General features: G+C 50.3%; 8 protein-coding genes across 8 annotated transcripts; 2 read left to right on the top strand and 6 right to left on the bottom strand.

Annotated features, from left to right (window-relative positions):
* Positions 1-215: 215 nt before the first annotated feature.
* Positions 216-2,689, bottom strand: GNI_165420 (hypothetical protein; the record flags this gene model as incomplete). The annotated part of the gene is made up of 3 exons (XM_011134882.1): positions 216-767; positions 865-2,559; positions 2,639-2,689. 3 exons carry the CDS (start codon positions 2,687-2,689, stop codon positions 216-218), a joined length of 2,298 nt encoding a protein of 765 aa, XP_011133184.1.
* A 186-nt stretch (positions 2,690-2,875) lies between these two features.
* Positions 2,876-4,048, bottom strand: GNI_165410 (60S ribosomal protein L3; the record flags this gene model as incomplete). The annotated part of the gene is made up of 1 exon (XM_011134881.1): positions 2,876-4,048. One exon carries the CDS (start codon positions 4,046-4,048, stop codon positions 2,876-2,878), a length of 1,173 nt encoding a protein of 390 aa, XP_011133183.1.
* Positions 4,049-4,131: 83 nt separating this feature from the next.
* On the bottom strand, positions 4,132-7,212 carry GNI_165400 (60S ribosomal protein L3; the record flags this gene model as incomplete). The annotated part of the gene is made up of 2 exons (XM_011134880.1): positions 4,132-5,388; positions 5,533-7,212. The coding sequence occupies 2 exons, from the start codon at positions 7,210-7,212 to the stop codon at positions 4,132-4,134; spliced, it is 2,937 nt and encodes a 978-aa protein (XP_011133182.1).
* Positions 7,213-7,421: 209 nt separating this feature from the next.
* GNI_165390 (RNA recognition motif protein) lies at positions 7,422-7,888 on the top strand (the record flags this gene model as incomplete). Its single annotated transcript, XM_011134879.1, has 2 exons — positions 7,422-7,508; positions 7,610-7,888. 2 exons carry the CDS (start codon positions 7,422-7,424, stop codon positions 7,886-7,888), a joined length of 366 nt encoding a protein of 121 aa, XP_011133181.1.
* Positions 7,889-9,473: 1,585 nt separating this feature from the next.
* On the bottom strand, positions 9,474-10,268 carry GNI_165380 (hypothetical protein; the record flags this gene model as incomplete). Its single annotated transcript, XM_011134878.1, has 1 exon — positions 9,474-10,268. One exon carries the CDS (start codon positions 10,266-10,268, stop codon positions 9,474-9,476), a length of 795 nt encoding a protein of 264 aa, XP_011133180.1.
* Positions 10,269-10,573: 305 nt separating this feature from the next.
* GNI_165370 (putative root hair defective 3 GTP-binding protein) lies at positions 10,574-13,200 on the top strand (the record flags this gene model as incomplete). Its single annotated transcript, XM_011134877.1, has 3 exons — positions 10,574-10,608; positions 10,643-10,667; positions 10,759-13,200. The coding sequence occupies 3 exons, from the start codon at positions 10,574-10,576 to the stop codon at positions 13,198-13,200; spliced, it is 2,502 nt and encodes an 833-aa protein (XP_011133179.1).
* Positions 13,201-13,611: 411 nt separating this feature from the next.
* Positions 13,612-14,250, bottom strand: GNI_165360 (ribosomal RNA methyltransferase; the record flags this gene model as incomplete). Its single annotated transcript, XM_011134876.1, has 1 exon — positions 13,612-14,250. The coding sequence occupies one exon, from the start codon at positions 14,248-14,250 to the stop codon at positions 13,612-13,614; it is 639 nt and encodes a 212-aa protein (XP_011133178.1).
* Positions 14,251-14,380: 130 nt separating this feature from the next.
* On the bottom strand, positions 14,381-18,655 carry GNI_165350 (hypothetical protein; the record flags this gene model as incomplete). The annotated part of the gene is made up of 1 exon (XM_011134875.1): positions 14,381-18,655. The coding sequence occupies one exon, from the start codon at positions 18,653-18,655 to the stop codon at positions 14,381-14,383; it is 4,275 nt and encodes a 1,424-aa protein (XP_011133177.1).
* Positions 18,656-18,904: the final 249 nt, after the last annotated feature.

Genomic DNA, 18,904 nt, shown 5'->3' with positions numbered 1-18,904 from the left:
AAACCCCGGTGGCTTTGTGTTGACAGACAGCTAGCTAGGCTTCCAGCGCTGCGTTGCATGGTCCCCCCCCCCCGAAAAGAGAAAATGATCTTTAGATAACACCCGAAAATGAGGAATGGCCGGAGCTTGGATTCGAACCGAGGCATGGTGGGTTCGGACCTCGCATGTGAACACGGTGTGTACAATGGACAATCCGTACATCGACTCCGTCTGTGTTAACGGGTCTTCGTCGGTGCCGGCGCCAGTGACCGTCGGGGTGGGTGGGAGGTCATAAGATCTGACCGAAACAGTCGTTTGTAGAGTTCCTGTGAGAAAGCTTTGTTGCGCACGATGTGCGTTATCCCTTTGTAAAACAATTCACGCGAGGCAGTGTCTTGTGGTTGGTCTTGTGGTTGTAGTTGGTCTTGTAGTTGGTCTATAGGACGGGTGAGGAAGTCTTCTGGACACATGTCAAGGAACTCACGTACAAAGTAGGGTGCGCGAAACTGAAGCATCTGGGGTGTGAGACGACATGACTCATGAAAGAAAGTGTACTCCTTGAACTCCTCCCAGAGCATAAAAAGTCGACTGCGATAGACCTGCATCTTATCCAAGACCTGCTTTGTATTCAATGACGAATTCAGCACACATGTTACATACGCCTCACAGAACTCAGGTGGCCCCACATCGTACTCCATCACCAATGAAGTCATGATCTGATGGTAAACCGCCAAGTGTTGTGAGTCAATCACAAACGGGATACTTGGTACCTGTCGCCAATCCGCTCTCTACAATGTCCTCACGGTTAAGGTGGGGGATTAACTCACGGTGGGGGATAACTCACGGCACTCACGGTGGTGAACTCACGGTCGGGGGGGGGCTTACATTAGGTTCGATGACGTGTTTGACTAGTGGGTGTATATTAAGCCAGTAGATGGACCTGTTTTGTTGAAGGTCAGTGGTACCAGATATGACGGCAGCCATACCTTTGATTCTTTCAGTCTTTTTTTCAGTGCCAGAGTCTTGAGCCAAAATGCTGAGGACTGAGACCAACCAGTGGTAGCAGCGGTCGGAGTTAGGTTCACTGTTGACTGTTTGGTTTACATGAGCGGCGAGTTTAGTGCACCCATGGATGTGGTCGATGTGTGTGAAGATCTCTATGATTTCCGGCAGTGCCTGCCAACGCTGACGCAGCCAGACCAAGTCCTCAGACAATGTGGTGTCCACCGCCTCCACGGTGTCCACTGCCGTCACATCCACCCATGCCTGCAGAAAGAGCGACGCCCCGCCCACCAGGTTCGTCAGAGCCAGTCGCAACTCCCGTACCAACGCAGCCGCCTCCGACGCACACACCGTGAAGGCGTCCAGTGACGTGCCGTCACTCGCGGCTCGCGCGCGTGGCTGTCGTTCGGTTGCGAGTGCGTCGCGCAGAGTGACGCGTCGCCCCGGTTGCCAGAGTTCGCGGAAGCGTTCGGCCGGCGCCAGCGCGGTCTCGCGGTCAAGTTGTGGCGCCGCTCGTCTTAGGAGGGCCGCCGTGCGCCGCAGGACCCGTGCGCGGGAGGCCTCGCGAGTGCTACCATGTGCTGCGTCCGCGGAACACGCGCGCACAGCACGTGTATGCGCGCACAGCAGTACACGAGAAACTCGTCCAGGAACCGGCGCAGCCAGTTCATGCCAAACCGCCGCCGCTTCGTAGAAAAGAGGCAAGGTCGTAATAGACCAGCCCACAGAACGTTGCACACTTGCGTACAAGTGGTCACAAAAGTTGATGTTCAACTCTGCCATTTGCAATTCCAATACTCGCAACATCTCTTCAGGCGACATTGCCACTGGCGCTGGTTCTGACACAGTCGACGCTTCCACCCACCGTGGTATCAGACGCTCCCTCCCCGTAATCGTCCCCACCGTCATCTGATCCTCTTCACATAATGTACTCGTCGCTGTACTCATTGCTCGCGAAGATAACTCCACTTCCCATGGACAGACTTCGAACCGCAGTCTTCCCGGTGGAGACAGTCTAATAATTCCCTTCGTTTCCGCCTTCGTCCCCGCCTTCGTCCGAGGCTCAATTTTCACCCCACCCCCTTCGGGTTGCCGTCCATATTCTGGGTCGGTCTTTAGTAGCTCCCCTTCGTCTTCATCTCCCGCGCGAGTCTTTCCCCATAACTCCCTCGCGCCAGGTGCCGTGTCGGATGGTGTGTCTTCGTGCGCGCAGAGGCAACCAAACGCGCCACTGCCGCGAACAATCTTTCGCACAACGCACAGGTTGTCACGGATGACACGCCCAAAGACTTCTGCGCCGTTTAAATGTCGGCAGGCCAGACGCGCGGAGGCCACAATAACACACCAACGTAAAATGCAAAGTCGCACGTATTGCGACTCCGTGTGAATCAACGTCCATACAATTAACTGCTCCGAAATATTCAACGACAAATTCTCAATCGACGGACGCGACAAACGCGCTGGTCGTAATAAACTTGCGAAAGACGCATCAAACTTCAACTTCTTTCCCCGAGGCCACGGATTCTGCAAGTCCCGAAACAACGCTAGCAACTCCTTGCCATACTCAGTATTACATCCCTAATACACGTAAACTCGATCCCAACGAAATACACGCGTGTGTGTATTCCCACACACGTGTTTGTAATGTCAGCCTTACGTTCAACAGCTCCGAAAAATTCACCGACTGCGCTAACACCTTCAATGACATGACATGCAAATTTTTCACCACTATAGAGCCTCCCACACCACTCTTCTCTGACCACCAGCGACCGCTGTTGACAACCCGTGAGAACAGGAGCCGAAATGAACAGCCGGAGTTCTGTGACTCCGAAGCTGAAGTTCGCTGGTTCGATTCCCGGAATCAGATTGGTCGGTGTTTCGTCGGTAAAAAAAGTTACTCCGTGGCGACCTTCTTGTCTTTCTTGAGAGGTCCCATCCAGTTGGCCTTCTCGCCAGAAGTCTGGAACTTGCCATGTCCTCTCTTGGAAGATGTATCGATGAACTTCAGGTCAGAGGCCTCAAGAGCCTTACGAGAGGTGGGAGGGAAGAGAGTCTTGCGGAGCGTAATGAGACGTCGGCGAGGTCCAGCCACAGCACCTTTGATGAGAAGGAAATCGTTCTTCACTGTTCCGTAACCAGGGAAGCCCCCCATGGGGGTGATGGCCTTCTCGGTAAGGTCGCAGTTGGTTCCGGCATTTCGAGGGTCAGAGCCAGCGCCAATTCGATAAACCTTTTTGTGCATCTGGGTGCGGTGATGGTAACCTTGTTGACCGGCACGAGCGACCTGGAACTGCACACGGGCAGGGTGCCAGGCACCGATACATGCGACCTTCCTCAAGCCACGATGGGTCTTGCGCGGGAGTCTGGTGACGCCCCATCGCTTAATGACGCCCTGGAATCCCTTGCCCTTCGTGATGGTGATAGTATCAATCATCTCGTTCTCAGTGAATACAGTGTTGACAGGAATTGTCTTCTCAAACAAACCCTTGGCGAACTCTACCTTCTCTGCGATTGAACCGCCATTGATCTGAATCTCCATCACATGCGCCTTCCTCTGAGTGCCAGGAACCTTGGAGGGCTGAGAGTGCACAATCAGTCGAACAACCGCCGATTCCTCAGCAATCTTCTTGAGTCTGTCCTCGCCCTTGGTCTCAGCAAAGGCCTTCATGTACTTCGTGAAGGCACGCTTCTTACTGCAATACCACTTACGATACAGACGACGACGGGCATCATCGGACAGGTAGCCAGCGTAACAAGTCGTAACAGCGCGAAGACCGGTCTGTGTTTCCTTGTATCCCACCACCCCAATGGCAACCATGTCGGGACAGTCGATGACAGTGCATGACTCAACAACATCCTTCTTGTGGAGCTTGGAGCCGGGTCTGTTGATTTCACGGACAACATGAGTCATGCCGGCCTTGAAGCCCGCGAAGCCAGTCAAATGAGGCTTCTTAGAGGCGTCGTCCTTGGGGAAGGCTTGGATACGGCCCTGTCCACGACGGCATCTCTTCTTAGGCAAGAAAGCCAAGGAACCGTGACGAGGTGCTTCGAACTTACGATGAGACATCTACCGACCGCGAATACAAAAGATCTGAGGTGGTATGTGGTAAAGACAAAACAGGTTGGAGCGACGTTGTTGGGCAAAAAAAGTTACTCGGCAGCGACCTTCTTGTCCTTCTTGAGAGGTCCCATCCAACTGGCCTTCTCGCCGGAGGTCTGGAACTTGCCGTGTCCTCTCTTGGAAGAGGTATCGATGAACTTGAGGTCTGAGGCCTCAAGAGCCTTACGAGAGGTGGGGGTGAAGAGAGTCTTTCGGAGCGTAATCATGCGTCGTCGAGGTCCAGCGACGGCACCCTTGATGAGAAGGAAGTCGTTGGCGACAGCACCGTAGCCAGGGAAGCCTCCCATGGGGGTGATGGCCTTCTCGGTAAGGTCGCAGTTGGTTCCGGCATTTCGGGGGTCGGAGCCAGCGCCAATTCGGTAGATCTTCTTGTGCATCTGGGTGCGGTGGTGGTAACCCATCTGACCGGCGCGGGCGACCTGGAACTGCACGCGGGCAGGGTGCCAGGCACCGATACATGCGACCTTCCTCAAGCCACGATGGGTCTTGCGGGGGAGTCTGGTGACGCCCCATCGCTTAATGACGCCCTGGAATCCCTTGCCCTTCGTGATGGTGATAGTATCAATCATCTCGTTCTCAGCGAATACAGTGTTGACAGGAATTGTCTTCTCGAACAACCCCTTAGCGAACTCTACCTTTTCCGCGACAGAGCCGCCGTTGATTTGGATCTCCATGACGTGTGCCTTCTTCTGAGGGCCAGGAACCTTGGAGGGCTGAGAGTGCACAATCAGTCGAACAACCGCCGATTCCTCCGCAATTTTCTTGAGTCTGTCTTCACCCTTGGTCTCAGCAAAGGACTTCATGTATTTGGTGAAGGCGCGCTTCTTGCTGCAATACCACTTCCGGTAGAACCGGCGACGGACATCGTCAGACATGTAGCCGGCAAAGCAGGTAGTGACGGGGCGGAGGCCCGTCTGGGTTTCCTTGTATCCCACCACACCGATAGCAACCATATCAGGGCAGTCGATGACAGTGCATGACTCAACAACATCCTTCTTGTGGAGCTTGGAGCCGGGTCTGTTGATTTCACGGACAACATGAGTCATGCCGGCCTTGAAGCCCACGAAGCCAGTCAAATGAGGCTTCTTAGAGGCATCGTCCTTGGGGAAGGCTTGGATACGGCCCTGTCCACGACGGCATCTCTTCTTAGGCAAGAAAGCCAAGGAACCGTGACGAGGTGCTTCGAACTTGCGATGAGACATCTGGGACGCAGCTTTTTTTATTACACAAAAAATACCCACAAGACACAACAATGTCCAATGTGATAATAATTGCCTATTAGTGTCCTACTAGTGGCATAGTACTTTTCTCAATGATGTACTTCTTCATTCACGTCGCCACGTGTGTGCACACACACGTGTGTGTGGAGTGTGCACACTCGGGCTGGATTAAATATTCCTCTACACACGTGCCGGCTTGTATCCTCGTACCTTATAGTTATCCGGAGTGGTATCGCTTGCTAATTCTTCCGGGGTGAGAGCTACAGGTTTGCTCATTGGAAGTGATTCGCAGGAGTGTTGAGGCGTGACATAGAAAACGTGGTCGTGAGTGAGTATGATTTGAGCGGGTGACTTGTGGCGTAGTATTTGGCGCATGTCGGTGAGCGAGACAGCGACTTGAGGTGAGACCCATACGCGTGGATATTCACGATAGACGACGCCGTTATAAGTGGCTGGTATGGGGTCAGGTATGTTCATCTGAATGTTTGGTGCTGCAATTTGTAGGCATAGAATAGAGTTATGATAAAGATCTTGTTCAGCGGAGAATGCGCATTCAGGAGTAACTTTTTTAGCTGCATCTGAACAGCAATTTTTTATCGTGCTAAAACAGAACCAACGTGGCATGACAGTACATCCATGAATCTGTTTGTCATCGAACATGCGTGGTATATCTTGCATCATACATTCAACTCGAGTAGGTGATTTGAAAGTAACTTTGGAGTCATCAGCATATTTTGGGTTAACAAATTCGGGTACAAGACCTCCAGATTTTTTGAGAACTTGAGCATACTCTGGTACATGGAACACAATGATGTTACAATTACCCGGATACTTGGATACGCCATTGGCCTCTGGTCTGTCACCACCGTCACCAGCAAGGAGAGCATCAAGTTGGTTGTACTCAACATTTAGAACCATGATATTTCCATCATCCTTTGTCAACTTACAAATTGCACCCACAGCTTCTTTAGCCATACGTGGAATGGCTAATGAGTTCATCGTTAAACCCTCACGCTTAGCAATACCCAACATAGGATACAACGCTCTGAAAGCAAGACAATTTGTATCCTGGAAGAAAAATAACCACTCAGTGCCATACTGCCTCCGCCACTCATCCAACACACCACTCTGATGAAGAATTAAATGTACGTCACCATGACCATGTGGCTTCGTCTCGATCTCAGAACCATCCGGCTTCAGTGCAATCCGCGCATCACAGTCACTCAACGCCGGCACCTTCTCTTGCTGCCGAATATACACTTGCTCCTTCGCCAATCCAAAATACTCTTTCTCTTTCAGAAACTCCACCGTCTTCTCATGGGTGTCCCCACTCGTCATAATAAATAACGGCAACACCGTCTTCTTAACCCCGTCCACCCCGTCCACCTTCTTCTCCGGTACTACGATCGCAGGGTCCGTCTTCTGAAAGGTCGTTACCAATTTGTCAGCAATATTTTGACATGTCTTTATCGAATGACAATAATACTCAATGTATGTCATCTCTTCCGTTACTTGCGTAAACAATTTCAACTTGATGTCCGGGTAACCTAATCGTTCACCTAAACCACCTGCCACTAACACAAACCCTACCTTGGGAATACACTCACGCCCGATAGATTCAAGGGCAAAAATCGAGTCCGGATCCCCACTCTGTAGATCAATGTCGAACGTAGGAGGTACTGAAGGCTTGTAACCTGCAAACGTGTCAACGCTATTCTTTGAGTCGGTCAATAAACGACGCGCATTACATATGTACGCTTCTACACCACCTGGATAATTCGCTTCTACGCGATCCAACTGTTTCACAATATTTTCTACATTATTCTTGCCATCGAGCAAATGCTCCTGCTTCAACTCTATCAGCTTCTTCGTCCAGCCCTCAACTGACATGTGGATATCTTCTTTTAACTACTGTTGAAAAATAGCTCTCATTTTTCAGCTCGCACACGTGTGTGCACACTATTTTGGGCGCGTTTTGGGCCTACCGAAAATGTGACCGCGTGCCTTGGGTCGTGCAGGAGCAGAGCTTATTTCGAAAGCAGATGAGATGACAGCTGTGGTGAAAGAGGCCATGGTCGTACTTTTATTTTTAAAAGGGGATGGACTCTAAAGACCGGAATAGAGTCTATGTTGGGAACTTGCCGGATGATGTGAATAGTGAGGACTTGACCAGCGAGCTATCAAAGGTAACAAACAGTGCAGGAATAGAGGACAAGAGCTAGCTATGGGTATAGTAATATAGTTAGCTAATATAAGTCTAGTCTCCTTGAATGGTAGCTCTTTTTAGTTTGGGAAGGTTCGCGATGTGGATGTCAAGTACGGTCGGACACGCAACGGTTCTTCTTACGCGTTCGCCGAATTCGCGGATTATGAGAGTGCTGAGAAGGCGGTAGCACAGAGTGACGAAACGCGAATCTTGGGTGTCCGAGTAAAAATAGAATTTACCGGTCAAAAAAGACTCAAGCAATTGAATGAGATGAATAAATACAACGCCCCCCCTCAACGGTACTTCCCCCTCCCCTTAACATCTTCCCCTAACCCCTCTCTACAGTTTCTTCACCCCTAACCCCTCTCTACAGTTTCTTCACCCTTAACCCCTGGTTCTTCTTGTAGTAATGACTGTAGGTCCGAATATAAAGTTATAGTGACCGGCTTGCCAAAATACACATCATGGCAAGACCTTAAGGATCATATGCGAAAAGCTGGAGCAGTCGGCTTCGCCACTGTCCATGAAGACGGCGTAACCCATCGCACCTGTCGCACTACCCATCGCACCTGTCGCACTACCCATCGCACCTGTCGCACTACCCATCGCACCTGTCGCACTACCCATCGCACGCACGTCCCACCTATCGCACGTCCCACCTGTCGCCATGCTACATTTCACAGGTTGGAGTTGTGGAGTACCGTGATCGTGAAAGTACCCAGGAAGCCGTGACCTTGCTGAATGGGTCCACGTTGCACACTCATTTGGAACAGTCTGCTTCGATTGCGGTTTATCTTCCCGACCAGTACACCGGTCCGCTACCCATGAGGAGGCGTTCACCTTCGCCAGGTCTCAAACGGAAACGTGGATACTCACCTGAACGCGGCTACGGTGGTCGTGGTGGTCGTGCCTACTCCCCGCGACGTTACTCGCCTCGACGCACGGGTTCGCCTTATGCCCGCTCTCGTCGATACTCGACCGATTCCTTCGAACGTCGTCGCCGTCGGGAAGATCGACCTCGCGATGAACGCAGCAGCCGAGACGAACGCAACGGCCGTGATGAACGCACACACGACGAACGCAGCCCCTACAAACGTGACCGCTCACGCTCACCCCCGCGACGATCCCGCTCTCCACCCCCGCGCTCCCGGTCTCGCTCCCCACCTCCAGCCCGTAGTGCATCGCCTCTCCGGAGTCCCCCCAGAAGCCCTCCGCCCGCCGCAGACCTCTAGCCAGGACCAGGGACGAGGACACAGGGCAGGGGTCAGGATTAGGGCCCGGTCATGACCTGCCACTGGGACTGAGTGCTCAATGAGAGGGAATACCCACTCTATGCGCCACCCCTTGATTTTATCGTTCTAACTCACCTGCAGCTCATTTTGAGGAGCTGGTTCCCGCTGCAGCCCGTTCCCGACTGAAGCTTGTTCCCATGTCTAAGCAACAACAGCTATGTAGTTAGCACTTCACGGCATGACCTGGTCAACAGTTAGGGCCTGCAATGTGGCAGATATTAGTGACAGGTATTATTACTTGGCTCGATGGGTGCATGCTTATTGGGCCGATGGGTGTAGGCGATGCGGCGTTGATTTTTTCGGAGGCAACCGGAGTGGGTTGAATTGCCGAAGAGCATTTTGAATTCGTTTTCATCCATAAGTCTCCCGCCCTGTTCGAAGCACTCAATCTCACTACTCACATGTGTCCAGCTGTTGCCCATGATGGCTCGTCCAATGGCAGGATCGGCGAAACTTGCGGCCAGGTACGGGTCGGTTGTGCCCTCTACGGGGGGGGACAGCTGGGTGAGTCGGTGAGTGTGTGAGTCGGTGAGTGTGTGAGTCGGTGAGTGTGTGAGTCGGTGAGTGTGTGAGTCGGTGAGTGTGTGAGTCGGTGAGTGTGTAAGTTGGTGAGTGTGTGAGTCGGTGAGTGTGTGAGTCGGTGAGTGTGTGAGTCAGTGTGAGTTACTTTCGTGTGCGCAGACGGGGAAATTGATACCGTCTCTGAATTGGTGACTATTAGGTCTCCAGAGTACCTTATGGTAGTTGCGTAGTTCGATGTTTTTTAGTGGGGGGAGCAAGGGTGGTAGATTGTAGCCATCGAGTTGATTGGGCATGTTGATGTTTAGGTTGATTTGAAGCGGTTGTCCTGGAATGATGAAGGAGAGTGCGTCGAAGACCGGAGTCCAGGCGCAATCGAGAGTGAGTCTGGATGATGCAGTGAGTTCGTTGAATTGGCAGGCGATAGGTATGGTGGGTGGTGTAGTGAAGCAAGGGTGTCTACGACTGACAGCACCGCGTCCTGTACTGTCCCAAATGAGAGGGTTGCCATGTGCAGCATGTCCGATATAATCTCCAGCAAAAGAGTACTTGGCACCGACTTGCAATTGAACATACGTATCATTTTCAACTAAGGTTGCAGTCGAACCATCATAAAATGGCATCTCAGATAATACTAAAGTAAGTCTAGTATCCGACATATTGCCCGTATATAATAACTCACTAGGCGCCAATGTAAAGCTATAACCATTTAACTCATCTATTACTGGCATCCAATATTCATGAGCTTCTATTTCCATCACATGATTCACACATGGCCTAGCAGAACCATTATACAGAACACTTAGATTACCTTCGACCCAAAGTGATGATATACCCGGATCCAATAACAGTGCACACTCCGAAAATATTTTTAGACAATCCGTAACAAAGTCACTTCCACAAACTAGAGAATCCGATGATGTTATCATTCCAAAACATCGACAGTTACATGAACCACATACTGTCATACTAAAGTAGTCCTCACAAACAAATTCAAACTTCCGTCGAACACTACAACACAAGTGTGTCTTAACATTTGTGTTTATTCACACACTACATGTGCGTCACATCCGTGGCGGTACTAGGGCGGGCGTGGCGGTACTAGGGCGGGCGTGGCGTGGCGGTACTAGGGCGGGCGTGGTCGTCACTTAGATCGAGGGATCGGTCCGGCTGCGTTGGCGAAACCGAAGAGTTGATACTCGCCAGGTGTGAAAAAGTCCGGGGGTGTCCAGGTATGGTTCGTCTCGTCGGCGGAGCCCAGGACCGAGAGTAAGGTGGTCGCCGTGACGATCAATTTCATTAGAAAAATTCGGAGCATGTCGGAAGTCGTAAGCGGGCGGGGTCTGGTGGGGAGTGTATAGCATGATTACTGTATAGTATGATTATTGTATAGTATGATTATTGTGCAATGCTATGTAGAGTCGAAGTTTGGTTGAGGTGGTGGACTTTGATGGTGTGTTCCACAGTGATTTCAAGACGATGTTTGACGGGTTGGGTTTGTTGGATTGTGGATTGGAGTATAATGTGGTGACGGTATTAGGTTGTCAGAGTAGTGGGAAGAGTACGTTATTGAATGCGTTATTTGGTACAAAGTTTCCGGAGATGGATTCGATGTGTGGTCGTGGTCAGACGACTCGTGGTGTATGGTGTAGTCGTGATATTGAGTCTTCAACATTGGTGATTGATGTTGAAGGTACAGACAGTAAGGAGCGAGGTGAGGATAGACTGACATTTGAGCATCGTGCTTCACTATTCAGTTTAGCAGTAGCTGATGCTGTAATAGTAAATATGTGGTATCATGATATAGGTCGTTACACAGCAAGTAACTATGGTTTATTAAAGACAGTATTAGCTGTCATGTTAGAATTATTTCATACTAATGATTCTTCAAAAATGGATTCAAGAATGGATTCAAGAATGGATAATCATACTAGAACACATATGATCTTTATTATACGTGATCATTCATCATCATTAACACCAATTCATAAATTAGAAAGATTATTATTACAAGATGTTGTTGATATATGGGATGGTATTAAGAAACCATTACCACTTCAAAATAGTACTGCTGATGATTTCTTTAAATTCAGCGTCATTGGATTACCAAGTAAAGTTGATGATAAAAATAACTTTGATATAGAAGTTAAAAATCTTAAACTCAATTGGCTTAATAAATTAAGACCTAAACATTATACTAGAACTATACCTGCTGATGGTTTTCCAATGTATTGTGAAAGTATATGGAATACTATCATGAATAGCGATCAATTAGATATACCTTCACAAAAAGAAATGGTTGCAATATATCGTTGTGATGAAATTAAAATTAGAGCTTTCATGAAAATGAAAGATGGTCTAGCACAACATGACTATGATGTCATCTTTGATCACGACAAGAATAAGGATAACCTTACTGTGGGTGATAACCTTACTATAAATGATAACACGAACACGATAATACAAAATTTATTATCATTTGTCATTCATGATTATCATAAAGATGCTTGGAGATATGATACTAATGTATACAATAAAAAACTTAATGAACTATTAGATGATTGCTATTATGAACTTCAAAAAATTTACGATACTTCACTCAATATGGAACGACAAAAATGTTTGAAAGAAGCTGCCAAATATCTTGAAAAATTAGGTCGTAAAGATCCTTATAAGTCCTCACGATTGTTGGATGATGGATCAGATATATTTGAATTTTGGAGGCAATTGGATATCAAGTATCTTTCTAATTGGATGGATATGACATTGGATGATTTTGCAAAAAAATGTAAGTCATCTAGCATCAACTTTTCTGTATCGTTGGGTGAAAATGATGTCAAGTTGAATCATGAATTTACGAGCGATTTACAAATGTCATTGTTGAAAGAGAATTTGATCGAGATGAGAACAAAGTTTAAAGAGAGCGAATTACAATCATTCAAAAATATACTTGAAGAACCAGTACAGGGTATTCGTGAACAGATTGAGATGTTGCAGTTGGAGCCTGACTTGAATAATTATTGGAATGAGGCGACGAAGATATTGCTGGATAATTCTACTCGTTTATATCCTCAATACGGTGTGGCGCTTCAAGGCATCGTGGGTTCGAATCACGGCACGGACAAATGTGAAGAACCTAGTCGCGAAATTGTCGAAAGCACTATGACACGTGCTAGTACACCTTTCATGACAACAGAATCTGATGAGAGGATGCGTTTCAATATGGTATTGTATGAATGTTTGCGTGAAAGTTTTGCGAGACGTAGTGACCGTATTTGCGACCAAGTATATAAACGCTTTAAACGTTTCTTTGAGACAGATGAAGATGGTGTGCCGAACTATTGGGCGACAACAAAACCAGATGATATTAAGAGGTTGTATCGTGAAGCCAAGAGTAAAGCACTTGCATTATTCCCTATCATTTGCGAATACAAAGTCGATCTTCATGCTCTAGTTCATGATGAGTTCGTAGACCCACGCCTTCTCGAGCTATCTCAACAACCATTATTGTTCGGAATTAAACAGTCCGAGTCATTATCAACCTCTGAGAAATTCATGCTCAAGGCATGTCAAGAAGCACAATTCATACAGGCAACAGGTGGACAAATGACAAAACAATCTTGGTGGATGTGGCTGCTCTGTATCCTTCTTGGTTGGAATGAAATTATGTTCGTTATTCGACAACCCATCATCTTCATGCTCGGCTTAACTGCCGCACTTGTCATGGGTGCCGCTTGGTACACTGGCAATCTATTCACACTCATTACTGGTGGACGACTTCTTACCTCTCATGTACTCAGTGTTATTCTACCAATCATACAAAAGGAACTTGCACCTAAACTACATACCCAAACAAGGTAATTAAACACTCTAGGACCCCGGATAGGACACCAGATAGGACACACTAAGACCCCAAATAGGACCCCAGATAGAACACACTAGGACACCAGATAGGACACACTAAGACCCACTGGTAGAAGTAGGACCCCAGATACGGAGGCTGACGATACCGCTGCGCTAGAAGTCAGGCGTAGCTAAGCACGCTGTGATTGTCGACGCGCTATTGGACGGTCGGGAAAAACACGCCACTCAATGCGTCTATAAAAGCTTGCTGCTGACATAGTCTAAAAAGCAGGCGAGCGGCGCGTCAATGGGCACCTGGAAGTCGTCGGGTACTCTGAAAGGAAGTAGTATCATTTTTGTCACCACCCTCCAATTCCCCATTCTGTCCAATTCACCATTCTGCTCCCTCCCCTCCCCCTCCCCTCCCCCTTACCTGAGATGTTTACAAATGGCGAAGGCTTCCATTGACTGGTCTCTGCTGCTGGGAGGTTTATGAGTGTACACTTCTTGAAAGAATAGTGTGAGTACTTCGACGAAGATATGTGCATGCTTGTCTTTGAAGAATTTGGTAACGAAGTTGCCTCCAGGTTTGAGTTCGACAAGACAGACTCGTACGGCTGCATATAGTAGGTCAAGTTGGAGATGTTCATCGATGACATGACTGCCAGTTACATCGGGCGCACCATCGCAGACCACGAGATCTGCGGGACAATGTCCTAACAGTGTGTCGATTCGGGTCAGTGTGGCAGGACTTGTGATGTCGCCCTGTAGACAATGTACACCCCGAATAGGAGCCATTTCCTGTAAGTCAACCGCAACCAATATGGGACTCGGTCCCGAATTCGGGGCGGAGCTGGAATCGGGCCCGGGACCTACAGGTCCCGAAGGCGGACCTAACTTCGCCGCTATCACCTGACTCCAACTACCGGGGGCCGCACATAAATCAATCACTCGCTCCACCTCAGAAGTAAACAAACGAAACTCATTGTCGATCTGGATTAACTTGTAAGCGGACCGCGCCCGAAATTCGCTGTCCTTCGCTCGTCGTGAATACACATCTCTGACCATGACACACATGTGTGTGATGTGATGTGATTACACATGTGTGTGATGTGATGACACACATGTGTGTGATGTGATGACACACATGTGTGTGATGTGATGACACATGTGTGAGTGTGTTGTCGATGTGTACCGTTTATCTTTGGTGTGTCGTGCCATCGAGAAGGCCGGAATAAAAAAGGATGACTAAGGTGAAAGCTGTCAGGGGTATCTCGGATTGGGCGTGACTGGTTTGGGCGCTTAGTTGCTCCGGGTATGCCGTTCTCGCGATAGTTTGGAGCTCTTGGTAGAGTAGGTCGAAGGGACTTTTAAATGCTTCATGAGTCAGTGAATATTGCACCTGGTCTGGCGTCGCCGGGTCTTGAACCAGTGACGACGGATCTTGAGCTGGCGGGTCTTGAACCAAAGTTGGCGGCAATTTTTCTGGAAAGACCTCCTGGGGTAGGCCATGGCCTTCCAGCTCCGCCGAATCTGGCACAGGCTCCGTTTCGAAGAGCGCCGACGTTCCAAGTGTGTTGAACGGTTCAGTGAAATCGTCATCCCAGTCTTCGTGGGGCAACATACCTTGACCCTTGAGGCTGCTTTGCAGTTCGGGTAGTTCTTGTGCACTACGAGTGGCAGAACGCAAACACTCTCGTAAGGGTGAATAAGCAGCGGACTTGGGCAGCCGTTTTGCGAGGAGTGCAATGCTCTGTGCTGCAGCCGAGTGTGCTACCAACGGGTCTAGCTGCGTGTTCACGGAATGTCCATCAGGACTGGCTCCGACGATTTCTGCTAAGTCGCGTTTTTCGAAAAGCAAGTCATCTCCGTCCGCCGTTGAAGAGTTGCTTGCTTGATTGAGTTGACGGAATATTTCACCAGAGGTGACTCGTGTACTGCAGCCACGTATCCACGTGTGTGGACATGCATGCAGTGCAAGGGGCAAAGGAAGGAGTGCTCCTGCACGTTGTCCTTTACATCCGAACGCCGCAAGTAGGTCGTAACAATTGGCGCGTGCGAGCCAACGGCCGACAAAGTCGGAGAAGAAAAACGTAAGTCGGTCAGCACATTGAAAACCCTGAACTTCGGCACCCGGTCCCGTAACAGGTACCAAAGGTCTTGTCCTTGTCTGTAATGGGTGTTCACTCTGCGCAAGTGCATACGGTGAACTATTACCTGATAATCCAGACACGCTCGTACCATTCATCTCCGCTCGTACAAACCCTGGCGATAAACCCAGGTTATCTACCGCCACTGGCAGAACCAAATTGATTCCTTCTATCGGAAAACCAACCGGCCATACACCAGCACTCGGATCCTCATCACGCCATACACGCTCTGGCGCACTGTGTGATGGAGGCACACGACCCACCGCTCCCAACGGTCCAGGTGCCCCAACAGCTGGTGCCATCTCTCGCGCCGTCGCCCCCGTTTCGCTCGCAGGTGATAGGTCCAACGGCTCATACTCCAGGTCTTGGTGGTTATCAGATGCAATGTCCCCATACTTCTCAAGACCAGGGGAAAGGGGACCACCATCGACGGAGTCGGTGTCTTCCACCATCCGCAACGCTAGTGCCCGCCCACCCGTCACCGGTCCCGTCACCGGTCCCGTCACCGGTCCCGTCACCGGACCCGTCACAGGTCCCGTCACGGGTGCGGTCGCTTGCTCTGTTGCGATGTTTTTCTCGGCGCGTTTGTTGCGAAGATCTTCGCGCATTTGTGCGACATCATACATGTCTTGGAAGCGACCCAACAACGCCTTGCGGGGCAAGAAGCGCAGGTCGGCACCCTCCTCCGCGTCCGGCTCAGGGGCTCTCATTCGTGGTTTTGTCTCCGCCTCTGCGCCGCTTTCCAGCAATTGAATCTCACGCTCAATCGTGAACGGTCCCTTCCGCCGCAACATACGCGGCACGTCGGTTTGTAATGACCTCTCTTCCCGTTCCTCCATCTCCCACCTTTCGTCTCCGACCACATTCCCTTCCACGGCAGACGAGTCCGCCATACGCATTTCGACATCGAAGAGCTGATAGTCATTGACGGTGTCCTCTACCGTCTCTTCCATCCCCGCTTTTGTGTCGCCCATGACGTCCTCCAGCTCCTCCTCGCCTGCTTGCAATCTGCGATGGGGTTTACGAGTGCAACCAAGGTCGTTACGGATAAACTTGTGCACTTCTAGACCGAGTCTGGGTACTGGTTCGGACACGTCTGTGGTGAGTGCTAGAAGGAACTTATACGCCATATCTCCGTATACATTTTCTTCACCTTCACGTTGGTTTGTGAAAGGCAATATTGCGCCGTTGACAAGTGTCACCATGATGTCGCCCCAGGTCCGACTCGGGTCAATCTGCAGATGTTCCAGCTGAACGCGCGTCCATCGCACGTTTTCTAAAACCCAATCACTTACCACCGACGACGGCGGGGAGTCGGACGAATGCTCAGCAGACCATGGGTCAGAAAACTGCTCAGACCACTGACCCTGCTCAGACCACTGACCCTGGTCAGACCACTGACCTTCAGATGATTGACTTGCATCAGAAGCCTTGTGCTCTTCATCCCGTCGCTGTCCTGGTGAGGATTTTGTGGCCGCGATTCGTTCGACTTCTTGCCACACTTTGTCAAGACAGTTTCCGCAGTTTGCGATTTTGTCTTCAAGGTAGTTCAGCATGTCGACAATACGCGGTACAACTTGCGACACTTCTAGACGATTCGAGCGGTCTCGAGCTGCCGTAGCGAGTAGGTGGTTTTGCCAACATCCGGGTGCGATTTGGAATGCATCCGATATGAAACCAGTGTAACGTAATGTCTGTCGTAACTGCTGAGGATTTAATCGCGCTCGGTCACCATTCAATACGCGGAAGTTGCGATCCAGGACTTGAACTAATTGCGTCTTGGTTTCCTCAATCGTCAATTCGCCTGAAACATACTGGATCGCTAAACCTGATACTTCGCGACTGAACCGACCAAACCCTCCTTCACACTCTGTACTCGACGTCGAACTTGTGGCTGATGTTGAACTTGTGGCTGAGTCTTGAACCCGATCTTGGTCTTCGGTTCTGACTTGGTCTTCGGTTCTGACTTGGTCTTGGGATCGGGTTTGGGGTTCCCGAGCGAGCCAGCGCGCACCATCGAGAACCAGTGGGATTTGCGCGCCGAATTGGTCGATGAAACGTTTCGCTGTGTCGCGCTCTAGCCATTGCCGACTTGGGAGCATGCTCTCGAGGTCGTACAAACTCGCCATCAGTCGCATCGACTTCCAAGTCGATACCACTAAGGGACACACCTGCAACCGACTCGGATACACAATCACCAAGTTGGTCGTTAAGCGGTCCGACTGCGACGAAGACAGTGCCCCCGCCGAGTCGCTCCTCGACTCCGAGGAGGCCAAAGACTGCACGGCCCACGACTCCGACTCCTCATTCCACCACTCCGACTCGTCGTCCCACGACTGGAACTCCCAACCAGATTGGGATTCCCAACCAGATTGGGATTCCCAACCAGACGGGTTTCCCATGGAGAGGTTCGAGTCCAGGCCCTGCCGACGCAGTAAGTCCGCCCAAGACCGGCCGTCTTGCCAGGCTAGTGCCCCGTCGTTCGCTAGCAAATGCTCTTCCAACGCGAAGAGGCTTTCTTCGCTCGGTATCGAAATCACTTCCTCCGTCCGCGCTTCCATGTCCGTCTGCGCTCCCATGTCCGTCTGCGCTCCCATGTCCGTCCGCGCTCCCATGTCCAAGTCGACCTTCACGGACAGACCGGAGCGTGGTCCCCTCAGCGTTTCTTCATAGCCTGTCTTGGACCGCGTTGATTGTTTCCGTTGTCTAAGGTCCCGGTACGAAGTCATGTCCGAAGTCTGTTGCAGGTTGCGAGTGGGGACGCTGCGAGGTAGGTACAGTTGGACAATTTGTTTGTCGTATGGGGGGACATGTGCTGCTCCAGTAAGTTGATTGGCGTTGCAGCTTTGTGAGTATGTTTGTGAAGTGGCACAGCAGTAATTAGCAAGAGCATCCGGCCAGACTTGGCAGAGGTTGCCATGTTGGCTGAATAGATCTGTACAAGTTTGTACGGTCTGGCTAAGTTGTCGAGCCAGATAACATTTGGCAATCCAAGGGTCATCAATGCACCGACGGTCTTCATCAAAGGGGAAATTATCCAAGTCGGCTGAGTAGCCATGCTTCTCGCACTCGCTTAGAATCTGAGCACCCCAATTGAAGTGCGGTACCAGCTTTAATGGGTCGTTCGTTTGCCCCTGTCCAAAACTCTTCGAAATTGGACCACCACTCGCAGCCACTGAATGAAACGTCACGCTGTGCCCACCCGACGGACCTCCCAGGCACAAGGAGCCGAACAACAAGGCCCTACCCAACATGAAAACTTGCGCGAACGACCGGTATGCACACGCTCCACACACATTCCGGGCGTTCGCTGCACCCGCCATGACATCGATGATTACGTCACCAATTACTACATGAAGGACCGCGACGTGGATGAAGGACCGCGACGTGGATGAAGCACGGCGACGTGGATGAAGGACGGCGACGTGGATGAAGCACGGCATCGATCGTTTTGCCAATCGCACAATTCGGTGGGGTCCCCACTTAGAGCATGCGCACTTTGTCCTTGCTCGCATGTTTCATTGTCCCTTCATGGGCTCAGTTCAGACCCTAGTAAGTGTACCTTCCCCCCC

This window comes from Gregarina niphandrodes, assembly GCF_000223845.1.
Source record: "Gregarina niphandrodes unplaced genomic scaffold scaffold00053, whole genome shotgun sequence".
Classification (NCBI taxonomy): domain Eukaryota; phylum Apicomplexa; class Conoidasida; order Eugregarinorida; family Gregarinidae; genus Gregarina; species Gregarina niphandrodes.
The sequence above is the reverse complement of the archived record's forward strand: the minus strand, read 5'-3'. Positions and strand labels throughout refer to the sequence as shown.